Below are 24,802 nucleotides of genomic sequence, written 5' to 3'. Positions count from 1 at the left end.
TGTTCAAGAATGTAATTGTATAATTTGGTTTTCACCAGTTATGTGAGCACTTTGAATTTAATAAGTTTTTATTTTGAAAGTATAAGTTTGATCTTTCATCAGTTGACATATTCCTTTTCTAGGCTCTTCTTTTTATGGAGGTATTATGAAAATACATATGATTCCTCAAGTTTTATCCTCCTTATGCAATGGTTTCTCTTTTGCTCCTTACTGTTCATTTGCTTTCGATGTTGAATTTTGAAACATATTTTTATCATATTCCTGTGAGCTGCAATAAAGAAATGCAGTTATTCCCGAGAAAGAATACTTTTGTCCAGAATGCAATTATAAATGTTCATTTTTTATGGAGCATTAAAGCGATCCTCGCAAATTTGTACTGGGAAATGGAAAAGTCAATATTTTTATTATACTGGTGCTGAATTGCTGACAAAAAAGAGTCGGATTAAAAATTATTGCTAGAGTTGTTTTCGACTCTTTTTCACCTTTTCCTACAGCTAGTTAAGAAAGTCTTCCTAAGTTTATTTGCTCTGGTTATTGTTTTTATATCAAACCTCCCATTGTGACGGTTTACAAATTTTTATTTTTGACATTTCTGTTTCTTCGATTTCTACCTATTGCTGGACTGCTGAGTGTAAGATCCTGAAGTTTCTGCTAGAAGTGCGCATTCCAACTGATCGATACTCAATCTTTCGATTTCTCTTGCGTCGAAGTATACCTCAATTTTTCTTTATAATTTTGAAAAACATAGTTGCATTTCAGAATATTTTCGGATTTAAAAGTTGTTTTTTTTTTTTTTTTTTTTTTTTTGTCTTTTTTTGATTTCAACAGAATTTTATGCTAAATTGAATAGAAGGTTGCCAACTTACTTTTTTTGGACAGTTCGGTTCACTAGCTGTATCGTGATAAATCTCCAAATATTGGTGACATAGGGCTTCTTCTGCTGTTATTCGTTTCCAAGGTGCTATTACTAGTAGCTGAAATGATTAGAAAGATTAATAAAATTGAGAATTGATTGAGATAGGAGGGGAAAAGTTCTACTTCCTTGTTGCATATCTTCTCATCAACAATTTGTACCTTTTTCAGCAGATCCAATGCTTGAGGGTTTGCTTTTGGTACAATTGTACTCCATGGGAGCGGATTTTTTGGTCCACAACTTTCAATCCAACTGAAGGATGGATTTACTTTGAAAAATCATTAAAATTCTAAAACGAGGAATATCTCCAAAATATTATCCGATGCGAACTAACCGAATGATAAGATTCGAGCTAATACGTTCCATTACATCCTGTAATTTATTTACTATTATGAACTATAAGTATTGATCTCTCTTACATTCTGTTTACACGCTTACTTCATGATATATTTGAAACAGTTACCAATTTGTCAAATTAGGACATAAAATTAATGATATAAATTATTGAATGACAATTTAAACTCATTATATTACTGGGATTTGTCAAATTATTTAAGATTCAGAATCAAATTTCTTACCTGTTCCGGTGTACCCAAATAATAAACAATAATTTTAACTTGACTTCCGACATCTTTTCCTGGAAATAGCTGTCGACGAAGAAGCATCTCGGCGAATATACAACCTGCTGACCATACATCCACCCTGTAGTAAATGATTATATGATCCTTTTATAGTTCCGAACAAGCTTACTGTGGAGTGATTTAAGAAGTATGAGTAATCGAGTATTTGTGCTAATTACTTTAGATTAGAGGGAGGTACCGAATCGAATACCAGCTTACTTAGTATCATAATCAATAAGTGAGAAAAGCAACTCAGGTGCTCTATACCATCTTGTTGAGACGTATTGCTGAAACAAATATTGATTTATAAACAAACAAATAAATAAATATTAAAAACTTAATAAAAAAATATATAGCATAAAGCTATTAATTAAGTCCATTACTGCTTAATATCAATATAGCTAATGTAGATAATCGAAAAACACATAATCAAATCAATTAATATACTCGAAAAAACAATTACTCCAACATACGGTCATAAAATTGCCATTTAATAAAACGCTTTGATCATTCAATTGCTGTTCAATCAATCGAGCCATCCCAAAATCGCCTATTTTCAATAGGCAATCACTGTTGACCAACAAATTTGACGGTTTTAAATCACGATGCATTATACCCACCGAATGCAAATACTACAAATTTTGTAAATTGTGATAAAAAAATTTTTTGTGCACTAAAATTGATTTTAATAAATATGAAATTAGTGTTACGTTTGTTTTTGATATAACTTCTAAAATATCATTGTGACAATGCATCTCTTTTTTTCTCTCCTCATCAATAAAGTCAACAAATGATAAATTAACCTTTAATCCGCGTAATATCTGATATAAAAAGTACTGATAATGTTGATTAGTAAGATCCTGTCGACTGTGTATAATCTGATGTAAATCAGTCTCCATCAAATCAAGTACCATATAAACATCCAAACCCTAAAACATCAAAAAATATGATCAATTATATCAATTCTATCATTTTCACTGAATAATTTAACGTACATCTATATCATCCATATATATATATATGTATATTTAGATGATCTAAACGAATCTTTAAGTTTAAGCAGGTTAAATCATTACTGAAACTGAGCAAATTTCTAGAGGAAAGAATATGACACATTTGACTTACGTGTGATCCAGGTGCAGCGAATACATCATGCATCGTAACAATATTTTCATGACGTAAACATCGCAGTATACGTATCTCACGAAGTGATCTTTTCAGAAGGACTGCAATTGAGAATGCTCGAGTTATCTTCTTTATTGCTACTTTTCGATCATTTCGCTAAAAAATTATTACATGCAGAAAAGTTTACGTTCTTTTTACATAAAAAGAAACGCAATAAATGTAAACTTTTATAACAAACTTTAATAATACTAACCTTATATAAGGATGAAATAAAAGTTCAATTTTAAGTGATATCAAAATTTTGTTTGAAAGTATTAAAAGAATTCATTTGATTTCGATGAATGAATAATTAACATAGATAATTATAATGAATTCACCTGATCAAATGCTTTGCATACCACTCCATATGTTCCAGTGCCAATATTTTCAATTGATTTATAGGGAGTATTATCCAAATTGAATTTCACATCCAATAATTGTTGCGTATATGCCATAGTCTGATTGTAAACATTTTCAAATCGATTAATTGAAAAAAAAAAAAAAAAAAAAAATTGAATGGCATTCATTGTTGATTAATGTTTGGAAAAGAAAATGTGCCATTCTTTGCTCAACATTTGAATACGTTACGTGATACGTCACGCTTACGCAGCAGTTATTAAAAGATAACAATCGTTTTATCCTGTAAAGGAGAAGTCTGCTATAAAAGTGCACTCAAGAGTTTTTTTTTTTTTTTTTCTGAGTTAAATGGCAATATTTCATGATTTAAGGTGAATTATGTTGATTTCACTTTTTCTTAGTTCTGACTATTCTATCCATTGTTAAAGTAATGAAAGAGACGTGCGTGGTAACGTGACTCACGCTACAACATAAAGTACAGTCCTTGACATGAATGGCAAACATAGAATATGTGATCGTTTCATTTCTTTTCTCTTTCACGTTCAAGTAAGTCTGCTAATTTCGTCTTTCCTTTGCTGGGAATATATATTTATTGGGAAACAATTACAGGAAAAATTAATTTAGTGAGATTAATTGCAGATGAAATCATTAAAATTAGTTAATGGTAATTAATTACAGACAAAAAAATGAAAATTATAAGTTTAGAAAATTGAATTCGGATGACTAGATTTATGGTAAAAAAAAAGGTGAAAAAGTTTTCTTCCGTTAAACCAAAAGTCGGCTTTAATCTATTTAAAATCACAGGTTTGTTATTCCTAGAGTGGACTTCTTATCATTCACATATTTATCGAAAAAAAGTTGCCATTATCAACTAAACAATCGAAAATCTTATTAACTTATCACGATTATCTTAACAAAATGATATCACACAGAAGAGTGAAACGAGTATAACATACCATACACCTTTTGTAATAATACATTACACTGACAATAAGTATACGCCAGTTTCAAAGTGAAAGAAAATGTCATCGTAGTGTCACCACTGTGAAAAGATGCTGTCAAAGGAATGTCCCCTGAAAGTACATTGCAAGAATCGGTGATATGAAATAAATGCTCAAATAATTATTTTGGGTAATTATTGAGATAGTATGTTGAATACTTATGATATATTTTGAGGTTCCACCTTTACCGTGTCTAATTCCCTTCTCAAATGATATAATTGAATAATTATCAGCAATTGCTTATCATTTCTTTCATTTCAATTGCATATTCATGAGCTTTATGATCACTAATCAATACTGATTACGATATTATCATTTCGTTGAAATGATTAATCTGCAATGACAGATTATGTGGAAAGGATAAGCAATTACTTATAATCTATTAAGTATATTATCATTTGAAACCTATAAGACACACTATTCTACAGTCTTATCTTGCATTGTTAGTTCTTCTATGAAACAACAATAAACATTTGTGGTTGTTTACTGCCAAATTAATAAAATGCACTATTGCAATTTTCCAGTGTTCCAAACAAAATGAAATATTTGTATGCCTTTTGAAGCTTAGATTTACTTATTGTAGGATTGATTTACCGATAAATATTAACCTACAACTAGATTTTATACTTATATCATCAATTTAAAACCTAGCGCTAATTAAATTTTGCACATTTTTCGCGAAATTTCTTCCCTTACATTATATTATTACTCTATCGTCTTCGATTTTTCCAATTAAATTTTACAAAATTAAATTTCACAAGAAAAAGAGACTTTCTACAAAATCAGAAGCACAAAGCAATTTTATATAAGCACTTATATGTTCAAAATTGATTATATGTTTACACTTACATTTCGATGTAACTAAATTCATTTAATTGTAAATAAATTCAATTATAAGTGCAAGATTAGCTATAGGTTAGATTCATCAGTAGATCAATCTTATTATAAGTGAACCTAAGCTTAAAAAGTACGTAAATATTTCATTTTACTTGAATTAAGCAATAAAAAATACCAAAAACTTTATTAAGTGATTAAATAATTAACAAATATGTCAATTTATTGTTGCTGTGTATTGTTGAGATGGCAGTTTCAATGACAGTGCATTTTACTAATTTGCAGAAAGTAATTTGCTTCCTGAAAAGATAAGGAAGTAACTTATATTCAGTTTGTAGGAGTATAGGAAATAATATATTGAAATGTTATAAACTGTTTCAAAATTAAAATAAGTAGCAATTATATCATAATTTCTTAGGATTATCATAATTCAATTTGACATCTCATTAGCTATAATTGCATTCACTTCACATAATTGTCTAGTGCTTAAATTATTTCATAATTTAAAAATTAGCGTTAATTGAATTTTGCACATTTTAAGTGTAATTTTTTTGCCTTACATTGTATTATTACTCTATCGTAATTGAATCTCTCATTGAATTTCACAACGGTCTATTTTGATTTCAGAGAATAGTTATAAGGCTACTTATAAAAGGCAGTTAATACTTATACCAATTCGGTCTGAGGAATTCTTTCTAAATGTCATTCTAGTTGATTTCATTTAAAAAAGAGGGAAAGACAGTTTCTCAGACAGTAATTAAAATAGCAGTAATACCTTAAGGTTACATTCATTCTGTTAACCAAAGTGAAATTCTGTTGTAAATCATCTCTTTTGATGGCAACAACATGTATTGAAGTTTTATGTTTTCTTAGTTTTAAATTCGGCAATCATCAATCAACAAATGATAAGCGTATACTGTTGTAAAGATATCAGATAAAGCTTTTAAAATTTGTATTTAATTCATAATTATACTCCAAAAAGACTAAAGATCATTTGGATGTTGTCTAGAAAAGAAAATAATTGCAGGTAAGTTATTAGTGTACGGTTGTATGTATTAAACGTATATTAATGTATTTATCATTGTGTATGTGTGAATAATCGAATTCAGGTGAAAATTTTCAAAATTTTAATTTCCATACAATACTAGATAATTGGAATGATGACATTTCTCTCATTAAAACTGCATTTAGCAAAAAAAAAATTTAAATTGGACTTAAACCTGATTTAAAAGAAAACAAAAATTATTATTGAATTTCTTTTAAACTTTTCTTTTAAGATTTTCATAAAAGATTGATAACACAGTTGTTTCTGATATGATAAAAGATTAAAAATTCAGATTTAATCGTTTTAAGTTTGCTTTCCAATGTGTTTCATTTAGTGAAAAAGATTAGAAATTTTAAGTTTCTCGTATATATATCATTTCTTTATAGCATGTTAAAATTTATTGAAATATGAACTCTAACAAGAGATGAATGAATCATTTTTAACTTTTTTTTTTAACTTTACTTATTCCCTATCATTCTTCTAATATGTGATAATCAATAATGTAAATAACTTAATATTTGCGAATGTACAAAGAAAATAAGTGAAATTATTTCAAAAAATCATTTATTTTAATATTCCAAACAAGTCTAACTTCGATTAAATTTGTTTACTGCATACTATTGTTAGCTATTTATTTACACCATTTTTGCTAGTAGCGGAAAAGTGATATATATGTTATTAGCTTCCGATATAAAAGTACAGTAATTTAACTGATATTTACTAATGAAATCTTAGAAATAATCTTGGCAACAACAATCTTTTAATGTTTGCTCTTTGCTTTTTAAGAAAAAAGTTGAAATAAACAAATCTTCCTAGGCTCCATAAAATATTCCATACGAGGCGCATTTAGCATATTTGCAATTCGATGGATCTCAATGGCATCCATCTTCTAAAAGGTATCCTACAAATATCATATAGGCAACTTTTTTAAATTTTAGATCCAATTTTCGTCTTCTCCGATTTGAAAATAATGATTTGGAAATAATGTTTAAATCAAACAATTTTCTTCACAATTTTTTTTTTTTATCATGAATTGTTTTTCTTTTATTACTATGTAAAAAGTGCTTTGGCTTAAAAGCATTTAAAAAATTTACTATTATTATCATTACTGATTACATTATACTTTTTTGTTAATTGCAATATTAATTGTCATTAATGCAAAAACTAATTAACAAATTAATGGCAATGTAAGTATACATATGTATTTAACTGGATTTCTAAACAGACTAGAATATAATAACGAATGAAATTAGAATGAATTGAATTGAATTGAATTGAATTAGATCAAATCTATTTCTAATGCTATGAAATGAGTTAAATTGATTTCATTTGAATGAAATCGATACTTTATCAAACAGAAAGGAAGAATAATATTATGTTGCTGTATAAATATTGCTATAGCAACCTGAAATGTCTATCTTTCTTTACTTATCTCCATTAAATATATACTTATGACAAGGGTTCAGGTGACATATGCAGTAGAGAGAATTGAAAAAGATTTGTTTAATTAAAAAATAAATAAAATAATGAAAAACAGCAAGAAGCTGCGTCAGTAGCTTACATAATTTATAATTTAGCGTTTTGATCTTTTTTTTTTTTTTTTGCACTTTTTTCCAATTTCTTTAATTCTATCCTTCTACACTCAATTCAATCAAATGTGAAATAAATTTAAGAATATAAAATGAACTAATTCATTTTATATTTTCAGTTTCATTTCATTTATTAATTGAGTCAACCAAATATACATTTTGAATACATTCATTCGTGCTATTATGGCGAAAAAATTGCAAATGAATGATGGAATTAGTAATGCTGTATGTCAGGTATCTTCTAGCTTTCATTTTTTGTCCTCTTCTTTTTTTTTTTTGTCTAGGCATTTTTTCTTTTTATCTTCTTGGCCAACCAATTTTTTTATAATATGAAAATTTAGTTGCTTCAAAAACTAATTAAGTGATATGTCATAATTACGTTGATTGATTCATTCCTTACAGAACAAAAATATTTTCCTAGAAGGAATAATTTGAAATGTTTCTTGTTAATGATACTATGCTGATAAAAAAATATTTGCATGGTGGATATGTTTGCTTCAAATGAATCTATAAATAGTTATTAGTATATATAAATTAATTAGTTATAATTGTATTTCGTACTGTTTTGCAATTAGAATTGAAAAGTTCAATTTTGAAAAGACTTTCTTTCAATCATACTTTAAAATTTACTCAGAATGAGTCACTGTATTAGTTTAAATAATATTAACTAGCAATCATAATTGATCTTTTCTTCTAACAACTTTTTGTATTCTATAAAATAATTTCAAAAATAAACTATAAAAAAGCTGCCAAGTAATAATATGCTATATAATATCAAACTTACTGCTATCAAAACTGATATATTCCATGTAATACACTGATATCAGTGTTCTTTTATTCATTTGTTATCATTTATAGAAGAGATTATTGTCTCATTTGGAGAACGATGAATGTGAACAATTTTTTAAGTGTTGGAATGAGTTATTTGTTGAAGAATGTAGTAAATCTGCGGAAGTAATTTCATTGGAATTTAATATCCATTTGTATTTCGTGACATTTCCGCTTCGTAAATCACCATCAGTTAGTGTATTCTTATCACATTTACCCAATTTTTTTTTTTTTCTAATTTCATTTTTCATTCTCATTTTTCTGTTCCTGCTGTAAAGGAAAAAAAAAAGAAAAGAAAATTTTTTCATCATTATTTCTAAGAAAGCTGAAACGGATATTTATCAGTAAGGAACAACATTGTACGAAATGATAAAGAAATTTTTTTTATTATCTTTTAATGACACAAAAAGACCAGTAAAAACAGAAAGAAAAAAGGATAGACTATGAACCATAAATTATAAATTAATAATGTAGTAAAATAAAAAAAAAAGAAGAAATGTAAAAGTTTCACTAAATTTTTTAGGATAAAGAAGAATATAGGAAAAGAATTGAAGGATTGAAGAAATTGTTGGAGGATGAAAATGGTATCAGATACAGTGCTGATGTTCAGCTTGTTCAGTACTTTGCATTACCTTATGTTGTTGAACCTGAAAAACATCCTGTTTTTAAAGAATTAGCTCAAGTAGGATATAAAATTTCATTTTACATAAGACAGATTAATTTCTAAATAATTCAATAACAAAATTTATAATTTAATTATTATTCAACGATGTAATGTTACTCCAATTTTATTAATTTTATTGTTAAATAACTTATATTTAGCGTTAAGTTATTTTGAAATGACGAAGAAAAAATTTTTTTTCACATTTCCTTTCAATTATACATTTACTCATTTTATTTATTTCTCAACTTTTTTATTGCTGTTTTTTTTTTTTTCTGTTAATTTCAATTACAGAAGAAATGGGCCAAAAGTCTTTTTGAAAATTTAAGTGTATTTTTGGCAAATTATGCGACAAATATCGATGATACTCAAAATGTTTTATTACAAAAATGGATGGTTTGTTTATTGAAATATTTTTGTTTTGCACTCACTTTTTAATCATTTTATTCTAAAAATATTGAAATAATCTAAAGTATATTATTGTTTATCATTTCTTCTTTTTTTTTTTTTTAAACATTTCTGCCTCGAAGTATAAAAATTTAATTTCAATATTTTTATTTTATAATTATTTAATATTTTACGATTAATATGTTTGCAAATGAATTTAATTTAAATTTTGAAGAAAATATTTATTTGTTTTTGTTTTTCCTTTTTTTTTTTTTTTTTTTTAGACAGCTTATCGATTACAATATAATGAATTGTTGGAAAAAAAATGTCTCAAATTACAATATAATTACAATCGGATTGTTGATATTGTCAACGAAATGTTTAATTACGTGGAACAATCAAATAAAGAAGTGGGAGTGCGCTATTTTTTTAATTGCTATCATAAATATTTTGAATTGTTAAAGAATTAATACTGTGCTTACATTTCATTTATAATATAATTAGTTAAATTAAATTTCATTACAGGTAATTCATCTATCAGCTGAATATATTATGGAAATGAAGGCGCGTTTTGAAGATGTAACAACAAGCGCAGAACAACATATGCAAACAAATATTGCTAGTATAAGTGAAACATCAGTAAGAAAAGCATATTGAATTGTACTTATTAAATTGATTTGAATTTGTTGAAAATTTTTACAACCTTAAATTAAAAATCTTTTCAATAATTTTAGGACAAAAAGTGTGATAGGCCTGGAAAATTAAGTACACGTATGAAAAAGAAGAATAGAACAGTGAAAAATGATGAAACAGTTGACAAATTGACGCCAATGGTTCCATCAAAAACACTTATCAAATTGTTCGTTTCTTTTTTTTTAAAAAAAAAAGAAAAAAGATTGAGATTTGTGTTATCAAAAAATGCAACATTGTCGTGATAGAAAACTAAGATAGGGGACAATTTCACTTTGAGAAGAGAATTTTCTGATTAAATGAAATAAACAAAGTCCATTTTCAGTCAACAAAATTATAGCATAGCTTATAAAATATCCTTACTTGATGTTTAGATATTGGTGTCTTTATATTTTACTTTATTGTTTATTATAAATAAGAAATAAACTATCAGCAGCTTAAAAAGTACAAAATAACATTTGATATTTCATTCAAAGAGAATTTATCAAGAACGTTTAATTATTTATTTCTATTGCAAAAAATGAAAAAACAAAACGAATTGTTTTCTATTTAAAAGCACATTGATATTATAAATTTTATGCATTAATAATTCTTTGTCAATAAATTGAATTTTTTTCACAGACAAATAAGCTAAGTTGAATGGAAATGAAATGAAAAGCTAAAAATATAGTAATGAATGTAGGAAAGAGATGAAAGAGGAAGAGGAAGTGATAATGGACGATGTGATTGGAAGGCTTAATTATACCAAAATTGGAAATTGTCTGATTAAGAGTGCTTCAGCAAGGCTTAGTTCTCTTTTATTGCAGGCCTTACGTCAGGTAAATATATTTCATTTTACCTTTTGATTAAGTTTAATTCAAAATAACATTTTTGACTCTATAATTGCAATTTCATTCGTATTTGTTTAATTTTTTTTCGCGCATGAACATTTATAATTATAATTTTGATGTATAAGTAAAGATTATGATTACGATTTGTTATGGATAGTTGAGATTTATAAAACATATAAGAATTGTGGTTTCCATAAATAATTAAAATACATTTTTTCCGCCTTTTTAAATATCGGTCACTTATTGTCATCGTAATTTATTTCATCGTTTACAAGAGATTACTCACTTTTTTTTTTCAGCGTATAACAAGAATACCAATTGAGAGTGCTGGACAGGTGTTGGAAGTTTATGCAAATAACGATTTATTGTTATTGAAACATTTGAAAAATGTAAAAAATTTAAATTTTTTAAGAAATTCTCAATATATATTAAATTTTAATTGTTTACTTAATAAATATTAAATAGCGATTATTTAATAGTTACTTAATAAAAAATATTAAATAGCAACTTTTTCCGTTTTCTTTTTTTTTAACAACAAAGAAATTAAGATTAGCCTTATATAAAATTTTTATAAAACTAGTATTCCGTGAATTCGATTGATTTCTATCAGTCCATCTCGATGATCATTTGCAGAGTGTAGTAAGCGTGATTACATCACAAGGTGATAACGGAAATGATACGAAAGAAGAATTGTGCCGCTTACTAAACTCTATCGCATCATTTAATCTTGGCCGAAACTATCTCTTGGCCAATAATCAGGGCAAGGAATTAATTGCAACATTAACGATGGCTTTAAAAACCAAAAAATTACACCATTATGCGGGTGAACATGTTCTGGCAACACTTCAAAAGCTTAGTATAAGGTTTTTAATTAAATGTGTAAGAAAGAAAAAAAAAGCTATTTAGTATATGCTGATATGCTGTTTAATAAAATACTTTTTAATAAAAAATTTAATACAAAATAATTTAAAATAAATAATTTCTAGAATTTTAATTTAATTGCTGTAAATCTTTTACAAAAATCTTCAAAAAAAATTGCATTTTTTTATCTATTAAAAAATTCTATAACAATCTTACATTTTTCTTTCCTACTTTAGATCATCGGTGCAAAAAGAATTGATAAAACTAGGTATGGTGGAATGGTTATCAATATACCTTGGTGGTAAATTAAGTCCAACAGCGCTTGATTATGGTTGTGCATTATTGTTAAATTTATGCTTAGATCCATCTGGCAGATCAGCAGCTTCACGTGTGGCTACAATTTTTACTACAACAATAGCAAATTTAATATCTGATCATAAATTACAGGTAATACTGTCATTGAAAATCTTACTAATTCTATTATATTTGTGAAATTTCGAATTGTTATGGTCAGTATTCAAACGCAAAAATATTTATGTGGCACTTGCTTAATTCTTTTTACATTAAAACTAAAAATTAAAATAAGAAATTAAAAATAAAACTTTTAAAACTTTTAAAATTAATATACAACAATAAAACTTCCCTTTCGGAACAAAAAAGTGGAATAGGCAATGGTTGATAGTATGTAAAACAGATGGAAGTATTGAAAATATTTTTACGAATTGATTAAAATAAAAAAAAAAGAGAAAGAAAAGAAGATATAATTAAATTTAAATAATTAGATGATAATTTGGATTTCATATCTGGGTGTAAACGTTTTTCTAATTAATTTTAGTTTTAAATATATAGATTAATGCTTAGAATATAACGAGAAACCATACTGATGCAGATGATTAGATTTTTTAATAAAAAAGTTAAGATGAAATTATTGTTATCTTAAAATTGAATGAAATCATGTGAATATTCAACTAATAAAATATAAAACATAAAAAACTAAAATTTTTTTCTTCCATTTTATCTCTTAAGTTTGTATAAAATGAATGAAAAGAAAGTTTGAAGAGTAAAACTAACTTTTAACTATTTTATCATTAATAAATTTTAGGTATGCACATACATTAACGGTATACTCTTCACAATACTCGGTATTGCACAAATAAAAGCACGAGTGAAAGAGATCAATTTAATTAATGCCGTCAAAGAGAAAATAAACAATCATCATTGCAAGGATGACGAGAAACAGCTACCGATTATTTACAAAATTCTTAACGGTGGTAAGCATAAAGAATTATTTATTGAATGAAAGAGAAAGAAAAATGAAATATAAACAAATTATGAATTGATTTCATTAAAACAAAATATTTTATTAATCTCACATTTCTTTTTTAAAAATTCTGAATATTGTCATATTACATATGCACACATAAAAATAAACCGGAATAGTTGTGATAAGTATGTTCTGGTTTTTGAATGAAATATCACCGGATGTATGGCTGTTATTTTTCTGAATTGATGCAAGAGCATAGGTAAGAAAAATTTTCCGGATGATAACTTCTCTCCCAAACTTCTATCCTATTTGACATTCATTCAATTCTATTTCTGTCAATTAATTCAACCAATGTTTATATCACAAATATCATAGATTCTGTATAAACTTCAAAACATAATATTTTAAAATTATGATAAGTTCTTTAGTCTACTAATAGTTTTCTTATCTGATTAGAAAGTGGATAATTAAATGAATCTTTTGGAACAGATCAATGCCTCCATAAGGACAACCTTCTATAAAAGTTATCCTTATATGTAATGCCTGAACATTTCGTTTACTTAGCGAATTCGGATAGGATTATCTGATTTGTTCTACTGAATGAAATGCTAAAATAGAATTTATACTTATCATTTGTCACTAATCTATGGACAATAATCTATGAGCGTAGCAGTGAACGACATCAATGCCGGAACTGTTCATTTATACCGGAAAAAAAAGAATTTCACTTTCTATTTCTAATCAAAAGATTATTTAAATTGAAGCTTGAATTGTGCCACTCTTTTCGGCAAATATTAATGTTAATGAAGAACGGGTAGACTTCTTCCCCACCGTAATGTCAATAACGTTCATTATCATTTGTTTGATTATCAGCTCATCATTTGATGAAGTTTCATCTTATATTTTTAACAGACTCCGTTAAAGCTTTCAAAGCTTTATACGTCTTAAATGATAACACATTCAAATAGATATTAAAATGGATGAGGTAAGTTAATTTCCTGTCCCCTTCTCTCTATCTGTCAACTATGGTACCAGTCGTTGTCACCGTTCAATTTCTCATCAGACGATAACAATGCACAATGAAATCAGTGGGACGATGACAGCCAGTCCGTACAAATAGATGTCACCAAAATGTTCCGTCTTTACTAAAATGTCAAGGATGAATGAATGTGTTCCATGTCTTCGAGACCACAAAGCGTGACCGTTCATCTACGGAACTGATTGCTGGTGTCACTTTGTACAGGGACTGTGTGACACGCACATATGTACACCACTTGTTGATACTTTCAATTCTCGTAAAATTAACTGAACAAACTTTTTATTTGTTCGAATTTTCTAATGGGAAGTGTAAATTCATGAATCCATTAGAAGATTATAGCTACCAGATGGTACCAATGATTCTACTAGTAGTTACGGGAAGAGTTAAAGACGTTTTAAGAGATGGTTATGAGACGAAGAAGGGTAGCACAGATTTCCACCGCCTTCGAAATTAGTCACATTTCTATCTGTTGTCTTTCCAATCAGAAAAATGCTCATATTTATCTGTCCAAGGAGAGTTTCTTCGATAGAACTGAGATATCCGAAGGGCACGAATGGAGGATAACCTTCACCCTCGTAATAGTCCCCAAACTGTCACTGTCACCATGATCATCATTGTCAGGAATATATTGGTGTATTTTGGTTGAGGAGGAAGTCCCTCTATCCTTTCAAGCTACCTCTTCTGCCATGTATTTTAGTATTGCCATAGCCAAGCACTATGTGCCTCACTACCTCTAGAGAGATGGAACATTAAAAGATAGACTGGGTAGGGCAAATAAGTGGGTGGGTGGGTAAGTAGGCAAACTGGCGGGTAGATAAGTAGATGGGTAAGACTTAGACTAACAATACACACATAACAGCATAGGGAAAGAGAGAGAGAGAGAAAGAGGAACTTCTTTTCTTCTTTCAAGGAAAAAAATGCAAACATAATGATTTTCAATCAAGGAAAGAGAGAGAGAAAGGGAGAGGGAGGGAAGGGAGAGAGAGACAGAGAGTATTGGCCATACAAAGAGAATGGCACTGTGAGTGGTGCCGTTCGATCATCGCTGCTTGCTTCGAACGGTGTTCCGCAGTAGCACGGAGACGAGGAACGATGTGCTTCGACTCTCTGTTGCACGCGACAGCCACTGCCACTGTCTCTCGCCCTCTCTGCACCTCTCTCCCTCTCCGCATCTCTCGCCCTCTCTGCACCTCTCTCTCCTCACTTTTATTCTTTTCGCTGACAGCGCCGTTCCATTCTTTACTCTCCGCTCCAACACACACACACATACATTGCATGTGCAAATATTTATTTCATTATAGATGAGAACAGCGGGATAGTTGTTACCCACTGGAATCTTTCTTTCCCGAGGGGAATTGCTGTCCCTTTTTTTGCTATTTTTACCCGAATCTCTTTGAGCACACCAGATCAGATCATATCAGGCTCGATAATAATTAACGATAAGCAGTAGAGTTTATTCATTCCAAGATGTAAGTGAAGACACTTCCTTCTTCCTTTCTCCCTCTCCCTTTCTCTCTCTCTCTCTCTCTCTCCTGTTTGTAGGAAGGAAGGAAGTGTTCCTTTTATGGAAGAGGTTGTCTGGGAGATATCATTGACGATGGCATTGTGTCCAACATCTGATAATGAAGCAGAAGGGGCGAAAGGTTGTCATCAGGAATGTCTGAGAGATGTCATTTGACCTGGAAAGAAGTATGAGTAGTAGCTCTCCCTCCTCCATCTTCCCTTACCTATTTGATCCCCTGTTATTCCCGCATATAAAAGAGAGGAAAGGGGTGTCAATCAGGTGAGTAATCCCTAATCTGTCTCCTTACTTCATTATAAAATGTCGCTGTCCCTACTCCTCCCTTCATTCCGTTTTTCTATTAAAGAAATTTTAATCCCTGTTCATTCATTCAATTGCTAATTGTTCTTTTCATTTATCATCTCTCTAGTTATTCCTCGATCTCAGTTCTATCTAAGTTACTAACTTTTCATAAGTAATATTGATGGAGAAGGATGACTCATAGACGTTCGTTCTGTTACATTTGCATGATTCGTTGTTTATCATGTTCCATTGGATAGATCAGTTTATTTTGCTCCATTAAAATTGCTCTGATTTAGCTATGGATGAGTCAGCATCATCACTTCACTGTTACGTCAACAATCATTTCAATATCTCTTCCACTTTCTTTGATTCACTTCGAAAGTGAGCTAAACTCCAGAAGTGCACAGTAATTATTGGCTTAGTATCTGATACGTAAGGAAGCAGTGATTAAAGTGTTGCATATTTTGAGGGAACAATTCCATCAGATTTTTTAGTCTCTCAATTTTTCGGTTCAATATGAAATTGTCATAGATTGAAATCTTAAGAAAGTTAGAGATGGATGCTTATAAAATTTGCTAAGATAGGTTTGAAAGGACATACCAACTCTCTCTAAAATTTAGTGCCACATGCATTTAAAGGACGGTCTAACGACACTTAACATGCTTTCGCAGATGTGTCAGTCTGCAAACCATTTGGTAATGCTCTTAGACTTCCGTCTACACCTATTCAGGTAGATCATTGCGTAATGATCTAGGGTTTTGATGAAAGGTACATCGAAAATTTCACATGTTATTTGAGATAAATAATTGTACCATAAATGATTATTGTTAAGATAAGTGATTGCTCGAATTGTCGCATTTCGCATACCTGTTGACGTTTGTTTAATAATATCCTTCATTCTCAAAGATATTTGCCATCGTCTGCTTATATTTATTAAGAAAATCACTAAGAAATGTAGAGAGTGAATAATGCATTAACTACCATCTTAATAGATGTAATGGATTATATTGAAAGGATTTGTAACTAAGTAGTAGGGAAAATCAATTCACCGATGAATTTGAGAAATACCTGAAATATTTTACGTTTCATAGATTAAGGCATTTCAGGAAAGATAAAGTAGTCATTACAAGTATGAAGTATATATGCCATTTGATTGTTCCAATCAGTTTTTTTGATCGTAGTAGTAGTTGAGTTGATTGTTAGGAGGAAGCATTCAGCAGTAGCTTTTTCTTTTAAAAGTTTTTTGAAAAGTAGGAAAAGATGAATTGCTGGGACAAGTTGGCTCTCTATCAATGCCTACCAAGCAATCAGTCTTGTTCATCTCCTCTTGGCAACACAAAATCCTTCCTTTCCACTACTAGCTATCATCATCTCCCTTCAGTTGTAAAAGTATCGAACAGACCACATGCGAATTCACAATGTATGCACATGGACATAGGTATGTCTGTGTCTGTCTCTGTACGTGTGCATGCTATATATGTATGTGTGTGTGAGTGATGGACGGACGTCCGTGCTAATGCAGTATTGCTTGTGAGGAAAAGAGTGATGAGTAGTTCTTAATTAAATCATTTACTGAACTGTGAGACTAGATTCGATTCACTTTCGTATTGTTAGCATACGTGTGTGCCGAGTCTTTCGCTTTAACGTAAGTCAGTAGCTGTTATGAAGTTATGAAATTAAGTTATGAAAATTGTCCTTCTTAATCTTTGCTTACCTTTTACTAACGCCTATTTCTTACGTTCCCGATATGTGCTGCGTGTGTGTTGATGAGCGCAAAAGTAGCTGTTTAGAACATTCTGATCTTCCGGCGTATCTGGTCATGCATACGTGTACGTGTATGTATACGCGTCCAGCTGTATGTACATTGTTTTTAATTACTGAAAATATTTTATCGGAAGGGTAAAGGATGAAAGCATACAAAGAAGAGAAACTTTTTAGACACTGATAACCTTAGAACGAGTAGAGAGAGAGGGAGGAGGGGGTTGATAATGAGTTGTGGTCATTTCTATGGAGTGATACTGACTCTGAGTTGTGTTATTCTTCGGTAGTAATGTGGTCTGAATGTGTGTGTGTATGTTCGTTTTTTGTGTTGTAATTACCAACACAGTTGTAGGTTATTTAATTGTTCATTTGGGGAGAGAAGTATCACCCAACGCTTATCGCTACCCATGATTCGTGGCAGGTTATGTGAGATTACCCAGGGGTTTACAGGGTGGGTTGTATATGGTGAGCTTCCTCATCTGCTCTCGAGTAACCTGATGCAACACGTCACCGGAAACTCGTCATTTCTCGGACCGGACATTTGTATAATGGAAGGGAATGAGGTAAAGGGATCTTTACGGGACGTCAAGCGTGGTTGTGATGAGCTACGAAAGAGAGGAGGAGAAGGAACTATTCCTCTTCCATTATTTCTCCGGTGTCAGGTTCTTCAAGGGGTCGAGCAGTCGGTGTGTATCGGTGGGTGCCATCCTGTGTGTGTGTATGTATGTATGTATACATGTATTTTAGTAGTAGTTTTGTTAGGCTTCGTTGTATGTATAGATGGGAGGAGATGAAAATGTCTGGGTCGGGTACGTCGTACCAGGTGGCGACGATCTTGCTGATGTCGGTCGGCGACGGCTTCAAGGAGGGGGCGACGTCGTCGATGGGTCATTTGCTGATGCTGTTGCCGGTGCCGGGTGCTGCCCCATCCGTCCTCGTTCCGTTCCTGGCGTGCCAGCCCCAAAAAATTTTAGGCATAAATGCAAAACTCAGCATGCTGCTCGCATTTCCCACAAATGCCCTCCTGTTCTTTTCTTGGGCTACATTTACTGTGTGTATGTGTATGTATGTGTGTGTGTGTGAGACACCATACCCTACGAATCACTGACGGCAGCATCTCATCAGCCAACCGATAGTGCTTCGAGATCCTCCTCTCCTCCCCTCTCCCTTTCCCACTGTCTCATTGTTTCCGCTTCGGTATGTTGAAAGTCTCACGTCGAATGCCACCGTTGTACTAGTGGGTAGTAATAGTGGCAGTAGTCGTAGTAGTAATTCATCACGTCAGTTACTCTGCAAGTTGAATAGGGGATGGCAAAAGAGAGGATGGCGCTGTAAGGAGATTCTCGGACAATTCAATCATTTAGTAGTATATCATCCTTTCAAAGTACTGGGATCATGGAGGGATCAATTGCTTTGTGGTTTTTCCTGCATGCAACATTCCCTGCTAGTTTTTTTCTTTTTTTCTAAGTTCATGGGTGATGACATGATGTCCACCTAATGTGAATTGTGTGACTAAACAATAAGGGTGTTGTGAAGTAATTCCTGCTCTCAAATTTCTTCAAGTTTTCTTGATAAATTTGTACATGTTTCTTGTACATTTAGGTTTATGTCATTTTTGGCATACGTCATCTGTATGCATCGTTACATATGTCTCCGCCTCCCCACGTCCCACGCCTATAGTAAGTAATTCCTACCACTTTTAGCTCATTCACAATTCCTCAGTGTTACCGTTCTTCATTTCAACACTTTCCAGTTCGATATCCCCTCTCAGCTTTTTACTATTTCACGTACTATTTAGTCCCCAATTCAAAGAAAGCTTGCGACCTTCTCCCTGAGACCTCTGCTGCGACAGTACGTGGCGTCACAGCAAGAGTACCTCAGGGTCCAGGTCCTTTCGACACATCAAAGTTATGTCTCCAAGAAAATAGGTAGCTTCTGCCTCTTTCAAGCTATATTCATTCAGTCTACTGCAGTTCTTACAAACAGGTAGTCATTTTTTTTCTCCACATTAATGCTTTATATTTTTACACAAAATTTGTAGATCTTGAAGCGCCGCTTATTTGGCATTTGGGTTTCAATGGAACCGAAGAAGTCCAGGTGATCTATAAACGAACACTTTTAAAGTTTCTTTAGGATTTTTTTGAATTTTCTGGACAGTAACTGTCGGAGTGAACTTATCCTTTTTGGTGCTAGCAAATTACAGTAGGAACTTGAGGTTTTGGAAGTGAGAAATTGGATGAGATGGTACTTTAAAATGCTTTAATTGTTTTGATACAACATTTAACGATTTTCACAGAAATCCTACGATTTTTTAGGAAATCGATTATGTAGAAGCGGAAGTCGAAAGCACGGATACGGTAGAGCCTCATCTGGACGAACTCTTCGGTGAAAAGCTATTAATTGCGAAGTTTTGCTTGGCAGATACATTAGACAAGCCAGTTTCTCGTTCTGACATGAATATCATTGATAGCAATGAAATAACTGTTCCACCAGGAACTGTACTAAATAAACAAGCCAAACGCCATACTCCAGTAATACTGCGAAATATTGGGAAGAACATTAGTAAGGTACAGCAACCATTACAGCTAGTAAATGTTAAGTCAGGCGACTCTTTCAAACGTCCCGATTCAGTATCATCACAGCAGACGTTTGTCCTCGAAAATAGTCGTCGGCGGCCATTGGTTGCACGAGATCCGTTTAAAATTGGTTTCGTTTTTAAATGACTGTATGGATCCGATAGGGAAAAAAAGCTGTGGAAGGACGGTGACTCTCGTTGCAACTCTGATACTCGTTTTGTTTCTCATTTTTTTTCGTTTTTCTCAATTTCTCAATAGTTTAAAAGCAATATTGTGTTAAATCGATATTGTAATGTAAGCCTCAAACAATGTAGCCACTTTTTTTTCTCGTTCAGTAACGAATTCCTCATTTCGAGAATCATCTATGTTTGAAGTTTAAGTTACGTGACCTTTACTCAAGTCCTCCAAATACTTTTCCAAATTGGGATTGACAACTGGTGGTATATGTTGCATTCTTATATTGTTAATGCTTAGTTTAACTAAAGGAATATAGTATGCTTCAAATTTACACTCAAAATGTTAGTAATAAATTAGTCTATGTCTTGACTAACGGATGCAAATATTGTTATGGTTCCTAGTATTTTTCCGTGCTGCGAGATTTCTTGAGCAAAATGATTTGCAGTTGCAAAGTTTAGGTTAATTCTATTTTATTCTCTTATATAAATGTTATATCATTGTAGTTTAATGATATGTTCGATTTGTACTATGCCTGTTTGTTTACATTCTGCAATATTTTGTTTGATATATTCAATTTAATGTTAAATTATCCGGCATGTGCATTTCATAAGACGGGACGTTATTTTGGGTGATGTCAAATAAATCAGGAAATAACTGCCATATGTTGACCTAATAAATTCAGGCAATAACAATCATTAAAATTTGAGGTATAAGGGAGGATAAATGAAATGGTTTGCATTCTTGTTGTCATGAAGTTAATATTATCATGGCTGCGGGAGTGGAAAGAAAGGGAGGAGAATTGCCAAAGTATTTTCTTTCTGCTATTTTTGTGTCGGTATGAAAACAGTTTTCAAGGTGTTCGTGAAGAAGTACAAATTTATGTTTACATCTGTTTTGTTTTTTTTTTTCCTTCTTTTTTCTTATGGAAGTAAGAAGTACTACTTCAAACTTATTCGTCTTTTCAGTTTTGAATTTCGAAAACAATATTCCGAAACAAACATCTGCAAAAATTTCGGACAATTTCGTCGTCTACAACAAAAAAAAAAAAAAAAAAAAAAAAAAAATGAAACTTATATTCTTCAGAGGTTAGTTAAGTTTGTTGAAGAAAGGAAGTGGAAAGAGAAGTTGTCTTTTTCGAAATTTTTTCCTTTTTTTTTTTTTTTTTGAAAACGAAACAACACTTCAGTGATTTCTCTTACTTTTCTTTCCTCTTCCCTCTTCCATTCTTTCGGCGCTTCTTTTTTTTTTTTTTCTTCCTTTTTTTCTTATCAGAAACTCGTCTTTTCATCCACGATCTATGGTTTTGTAATTAATGTATACGAACATAAAAAAAGGGGACAAAAAATTTAACAAAAAGAAGGAAAAAGTGTCCCTTTAATAGTGCACACACACACACACATACACACACACACACATACACACACACACACACACATACACACACACACACACACACAGAAACGGCTATCAATACACTCATTTATCATGTGTTATGTATGAATGTAACTCTGGGATGTATATAGGATTTGTACCATTTGCTATTTTGCAAAGGTAAGTGTAAGAAATACGAAAGAACAATTTGTATAACTCTTTTACTTACTTATTTTCTTCTATGCAATAAACAAGATGGAATTTTTATTTTATGCAAATTGTATTTGAGAGAATGTAAATTGAAAGGAATATTTGCTGTTAATTCAAAAAGTTTTGGTTCCATTAACTACAGGAATTTTTGGCAGTGTTAAGAAGATTTGTCTCATTTTTACTTTTTTAGAAGTATAACAGAATTTGGTACCTTAATCAATTAGCCTACTTCATTCATTATCTAGTGATGATAGCATGGTATGATTAATGTGATGTGCTAGAATATTTCGATACTAATTCAATTTTGATAGGTAGAGTATATGTATTAGTAGACTGTAACTGATATAGTAAATGTACGAATTTTTTGTAAACAAAGAAATGCCTTGCGTTTTTGTTTCTCATTTTTGGAAAATAATTTACATTTGGCATCTTTAACGACAAATGGTGTGGTTATTGCAACCGAATTGGTGGATTACAGTAACCCAGCAGCAAAAATGTGAAATGTTGACGACAACGACGATGATAGTGACGAAAGAGGACAGTGAAAAGATGAAGGCGGGAGAGGACAAATTGGGTCAAGAAAGTATAGCGAGCAGAGCAGACACTGCTACCATGGCGACATCTTTTTTTTTTTCTCTCTCTAACATTTTTGCATACGCTTTTTAAACTTTCTGCCATTTTTGAGGAGTGAGGGTAGAAGCGGTTAGATGTCTGGATGTTCAACTCGAAGGGATTCATCATTTTAGCATTTTAATGTTTGATGTTAAATGTTTAGCGAAAAAAATGGATGAAACTACCAATGAAATGGGAATAATCTTTCCTCTGTACTCATTCCTTTGTATATCACTCAGTGATAGTTTCTACGACAATAAAAGATGATAGAGATAAAGGAGAAGGGTTGTAATAAATTATCATTGTAATACTTTGTAGTCGTGGCTAAAGTGAATGATAATTAGTAAGATTTTCATTATAAATGTATGTTGTAAGTTGTCAGTGATGGTAGTACTAATGATTGAAATAAGACTGATCTAGTCTAGTCTTGTCTAGTCTAGACAAGTGAGGGGTGGTGAAGTCCAGGAACTGCATGGCACCAAATTTTTTGGAGTATCATTTATTTGTTAGGAGGAAATGTGCAAGGAGGAAGTAAAGGAAGTGAAAAGTGAATTAAGCAGCGAAATGCACCATTCATTCCTTCTTCATCCTTCATCATTCTTCCCGCTCTTCTATCATTTTCAGTGTTTGTTGAGAGTAAACTCAATACTCCCGCGGTATGCAATTACATTTCAAATATTCCTTCATAATCTTTCCTTTCTAAATTATAATTTTTAATATTTGTTTCGAGAATTATTCATCCTCATCGTACTGTATCATTTCATATAATTAAAATTGAAATGGTAAAGTTTAAAGTTCATAGTGAATTGTTGCTGTGATAGTATTCATTTCTTATTTCTATTGCTTATCTTTTTTAATTTTTCCAATTTCTTGCATTATTCATTGTTATTATCTTGAAGAATTTCAAAAATCATGAAGTTTGAATTGATAAGCTACCATAAAGGTAAAGGGTGCAAATTTCAAATTCAATGTCACGATTCTCAATCAATCGGTATGATGCAATTTTCAGGATGTAATATTTGCGGAGAGGATTTGTGGCGTCGAATTTTTAGTCCAATATTTTGATAACTAGTGCTGTCAGGTTTGTATGTTTCTTTTGTGCATAAACTTTTTTACAACGACTTGAATCTGTCATATACATTGCTTTCGTCTACTCTTAATGATATCAAACTGGTATATTGCTAGAAAGGAAGAAAGAACATTGTTTGTAAAAATTGCAAGTGATTAAAATGAATTAGAGAAGACTCATTAAAAATAGGTTTAATTTCTGGGCAAATTATCTGCAATTTTTGAAGAATAACATTAACAATTTCGCTATCAATGTTGAGGAATTTGCGCAATTTTTTTTTCATCTTGAAAAATGTTTAATGAAGTTTTTATTTTTGGTTAGTAAAGTGTAGTTGACCAAACATGAATTAAGCATATTTTTGAAATTCAGCTGCTACTATTTGTCTCTTCAACAACACCATTTGCAGTATTTGAATGAAAATCGAACATTCCAAAAATGCTAGTGAAATTTGATTCAAAGCATATGAAACTCTTTATTGTCAACATTACAAACTTAATCGTTAGCAGTGCCACTCATTTACAAAGATGGCTATAAATGATTGATTTCATTATTCATCGATATGAAATCAACAAAAAGATTATGAATTCTGATATACTAAAATGAAATGCGAGAATACTCGGGAATTATATCAGTCGGTCTGTAGCTAAAATTCTTGTTGAGTGTTATAGAATTTTTCGATTTCATTTTATTAGTACTGAAGAAATATTGTTAAAATCTCCATAAGGATTACTGGCGCAAACATCGATGATTTTTTTTTGGATTTGTAGCAAAGTGGAAAAAAATTCATCCATTGTTGAAATTGAATAAAGATTCCTAAATTGAAATTTTAACAGATTGTGGTTTAGAGAAGTTGAATTGATGATTTTATTGCTAAAATCTCTTCACTACTTTTTACTCTACGTAAGAGTTTTCATAATAAAAATAGTGGAATTTAATTTCAAAAATTACTTACTGATATTTGCTGAAAGAGATGAAATGTTCGTATTTTAAGATAGTTGCAGATGAGTTGAGGAAATGTGAAACTTTGATGGGAGAGTTTTAGGTTGACAGTGTCATCGCCAAGGTTCTAATGTTAGGAAGAGAAGAAGGTGGTTGATTTGATTCTCTGCTGGACTGACTAACCAACAAAATCTCTTTGC

General features: G+C 30.9%; 2 protein-coding genes and 1 non-coding gene across 4 annotated transcripts; 2 read left to right on the top strand and 1 right to left on the bottom strand.

Annotated features, from left to right (window-relative positions):
- Nucleotides 1-207: 207 nt before the first annotated feature.
- On the bottom strand, nucleotides 208-3,152 carry Bm1957 (Protein kinase sperm-specific MAP kinase; the record flags this gene model as incomplete). Its single annotated transcript, XM_001896591.2, has 11 exons — nucleotides 208-268; nucleotides 612-715; nucleotides 867-974; nucleotides 1,075-1,165; nucleotides 1,248-1,285; nucleotides 1,492-1,615; nucleotides 1,753-1,820; nucleotides 2,007-2,165; nucleotides 2,337-2,462; nucleotides 2,659-2,814; nucleotides 3,036-3,152. 11 exons carry the CDS (start codon nucleotides 3,150-3,152, stop codon nucleotides 208-210), a joined length of 1,152 nt encoding a protein of 383 aa, XP_001896626.2.
- A 4,554-nt stretch (nucleotides 3,153-7,706) lies between these two features.
- On the top strand, nucleotides 7,707-20,371 carry Bm4609 (the record flags this gene model as incomplete). Of its 2 annotated transcripts, none has more annotated exons than XM_043079179.1 (14): nucleotides 7,707-7,757; nucleotides 8,382-8,543; nucleotides 8,875-9,033; nucleotides 9,307-9,408; nucleotides 9,684-9,809; nucleotides 9,925-10,038; nucleotides 10,134-10,258; nucleotides 10,772-10,907; nucleotides 11,219-11,308; nucleotides 11,553-11,782; nucleotides 12,017-12,227; nucleotides 12,883-13,051; nucleotides 19,690-19,745; nucleotides 19,964-20,371. In XM_043079179.1, 14 exons carry the CDS (start codon nucleotides 7,707-7,709, stop codon nucleotides 20,369-20,371), a joined length of 2,139 nt encoding a protein of 712 aa, XP_042935113.1. The 2 variants fall into 2 exon arrangements, with proteins under 2 accessions (XP_042935113.1, XP_042935112.1); XM_043079178.1 differs by having other exon boundaries at nucleotides 9,684-9,815.
- On the top strand, nucleotides 19,457-19,546 carry Bma-lin-4. The gene has a single exon (XR_006228166.1). It is a non-coding gene; the product is annotated as a pre-microRNA Bma-lin-4 (primary transcript).
- Nucleotides 20,372-24,802: the final 4,431 nt, after the last annotated feature.

The sequence above is a fragment of the Brugia malayi genome, assembly GCF_000002995.4.
Source record: "Brugia malayi strain FR3 genome assembly, contig: Bm_v4_Chr2_contig_001, whole genome shotgun sequence".
Taxonomy (NCBI): Eukaryota; Metazoa; Nematoda; class Chromadorea; order Rhabditida; family Onchocercidae; genus Brugia; species Brugia malayi.
The sequence above is the reverse complement of the archived record's forward strand: the minus strand, read 5'-3'. Positions and strand labels throughout refer to the sequence as shown.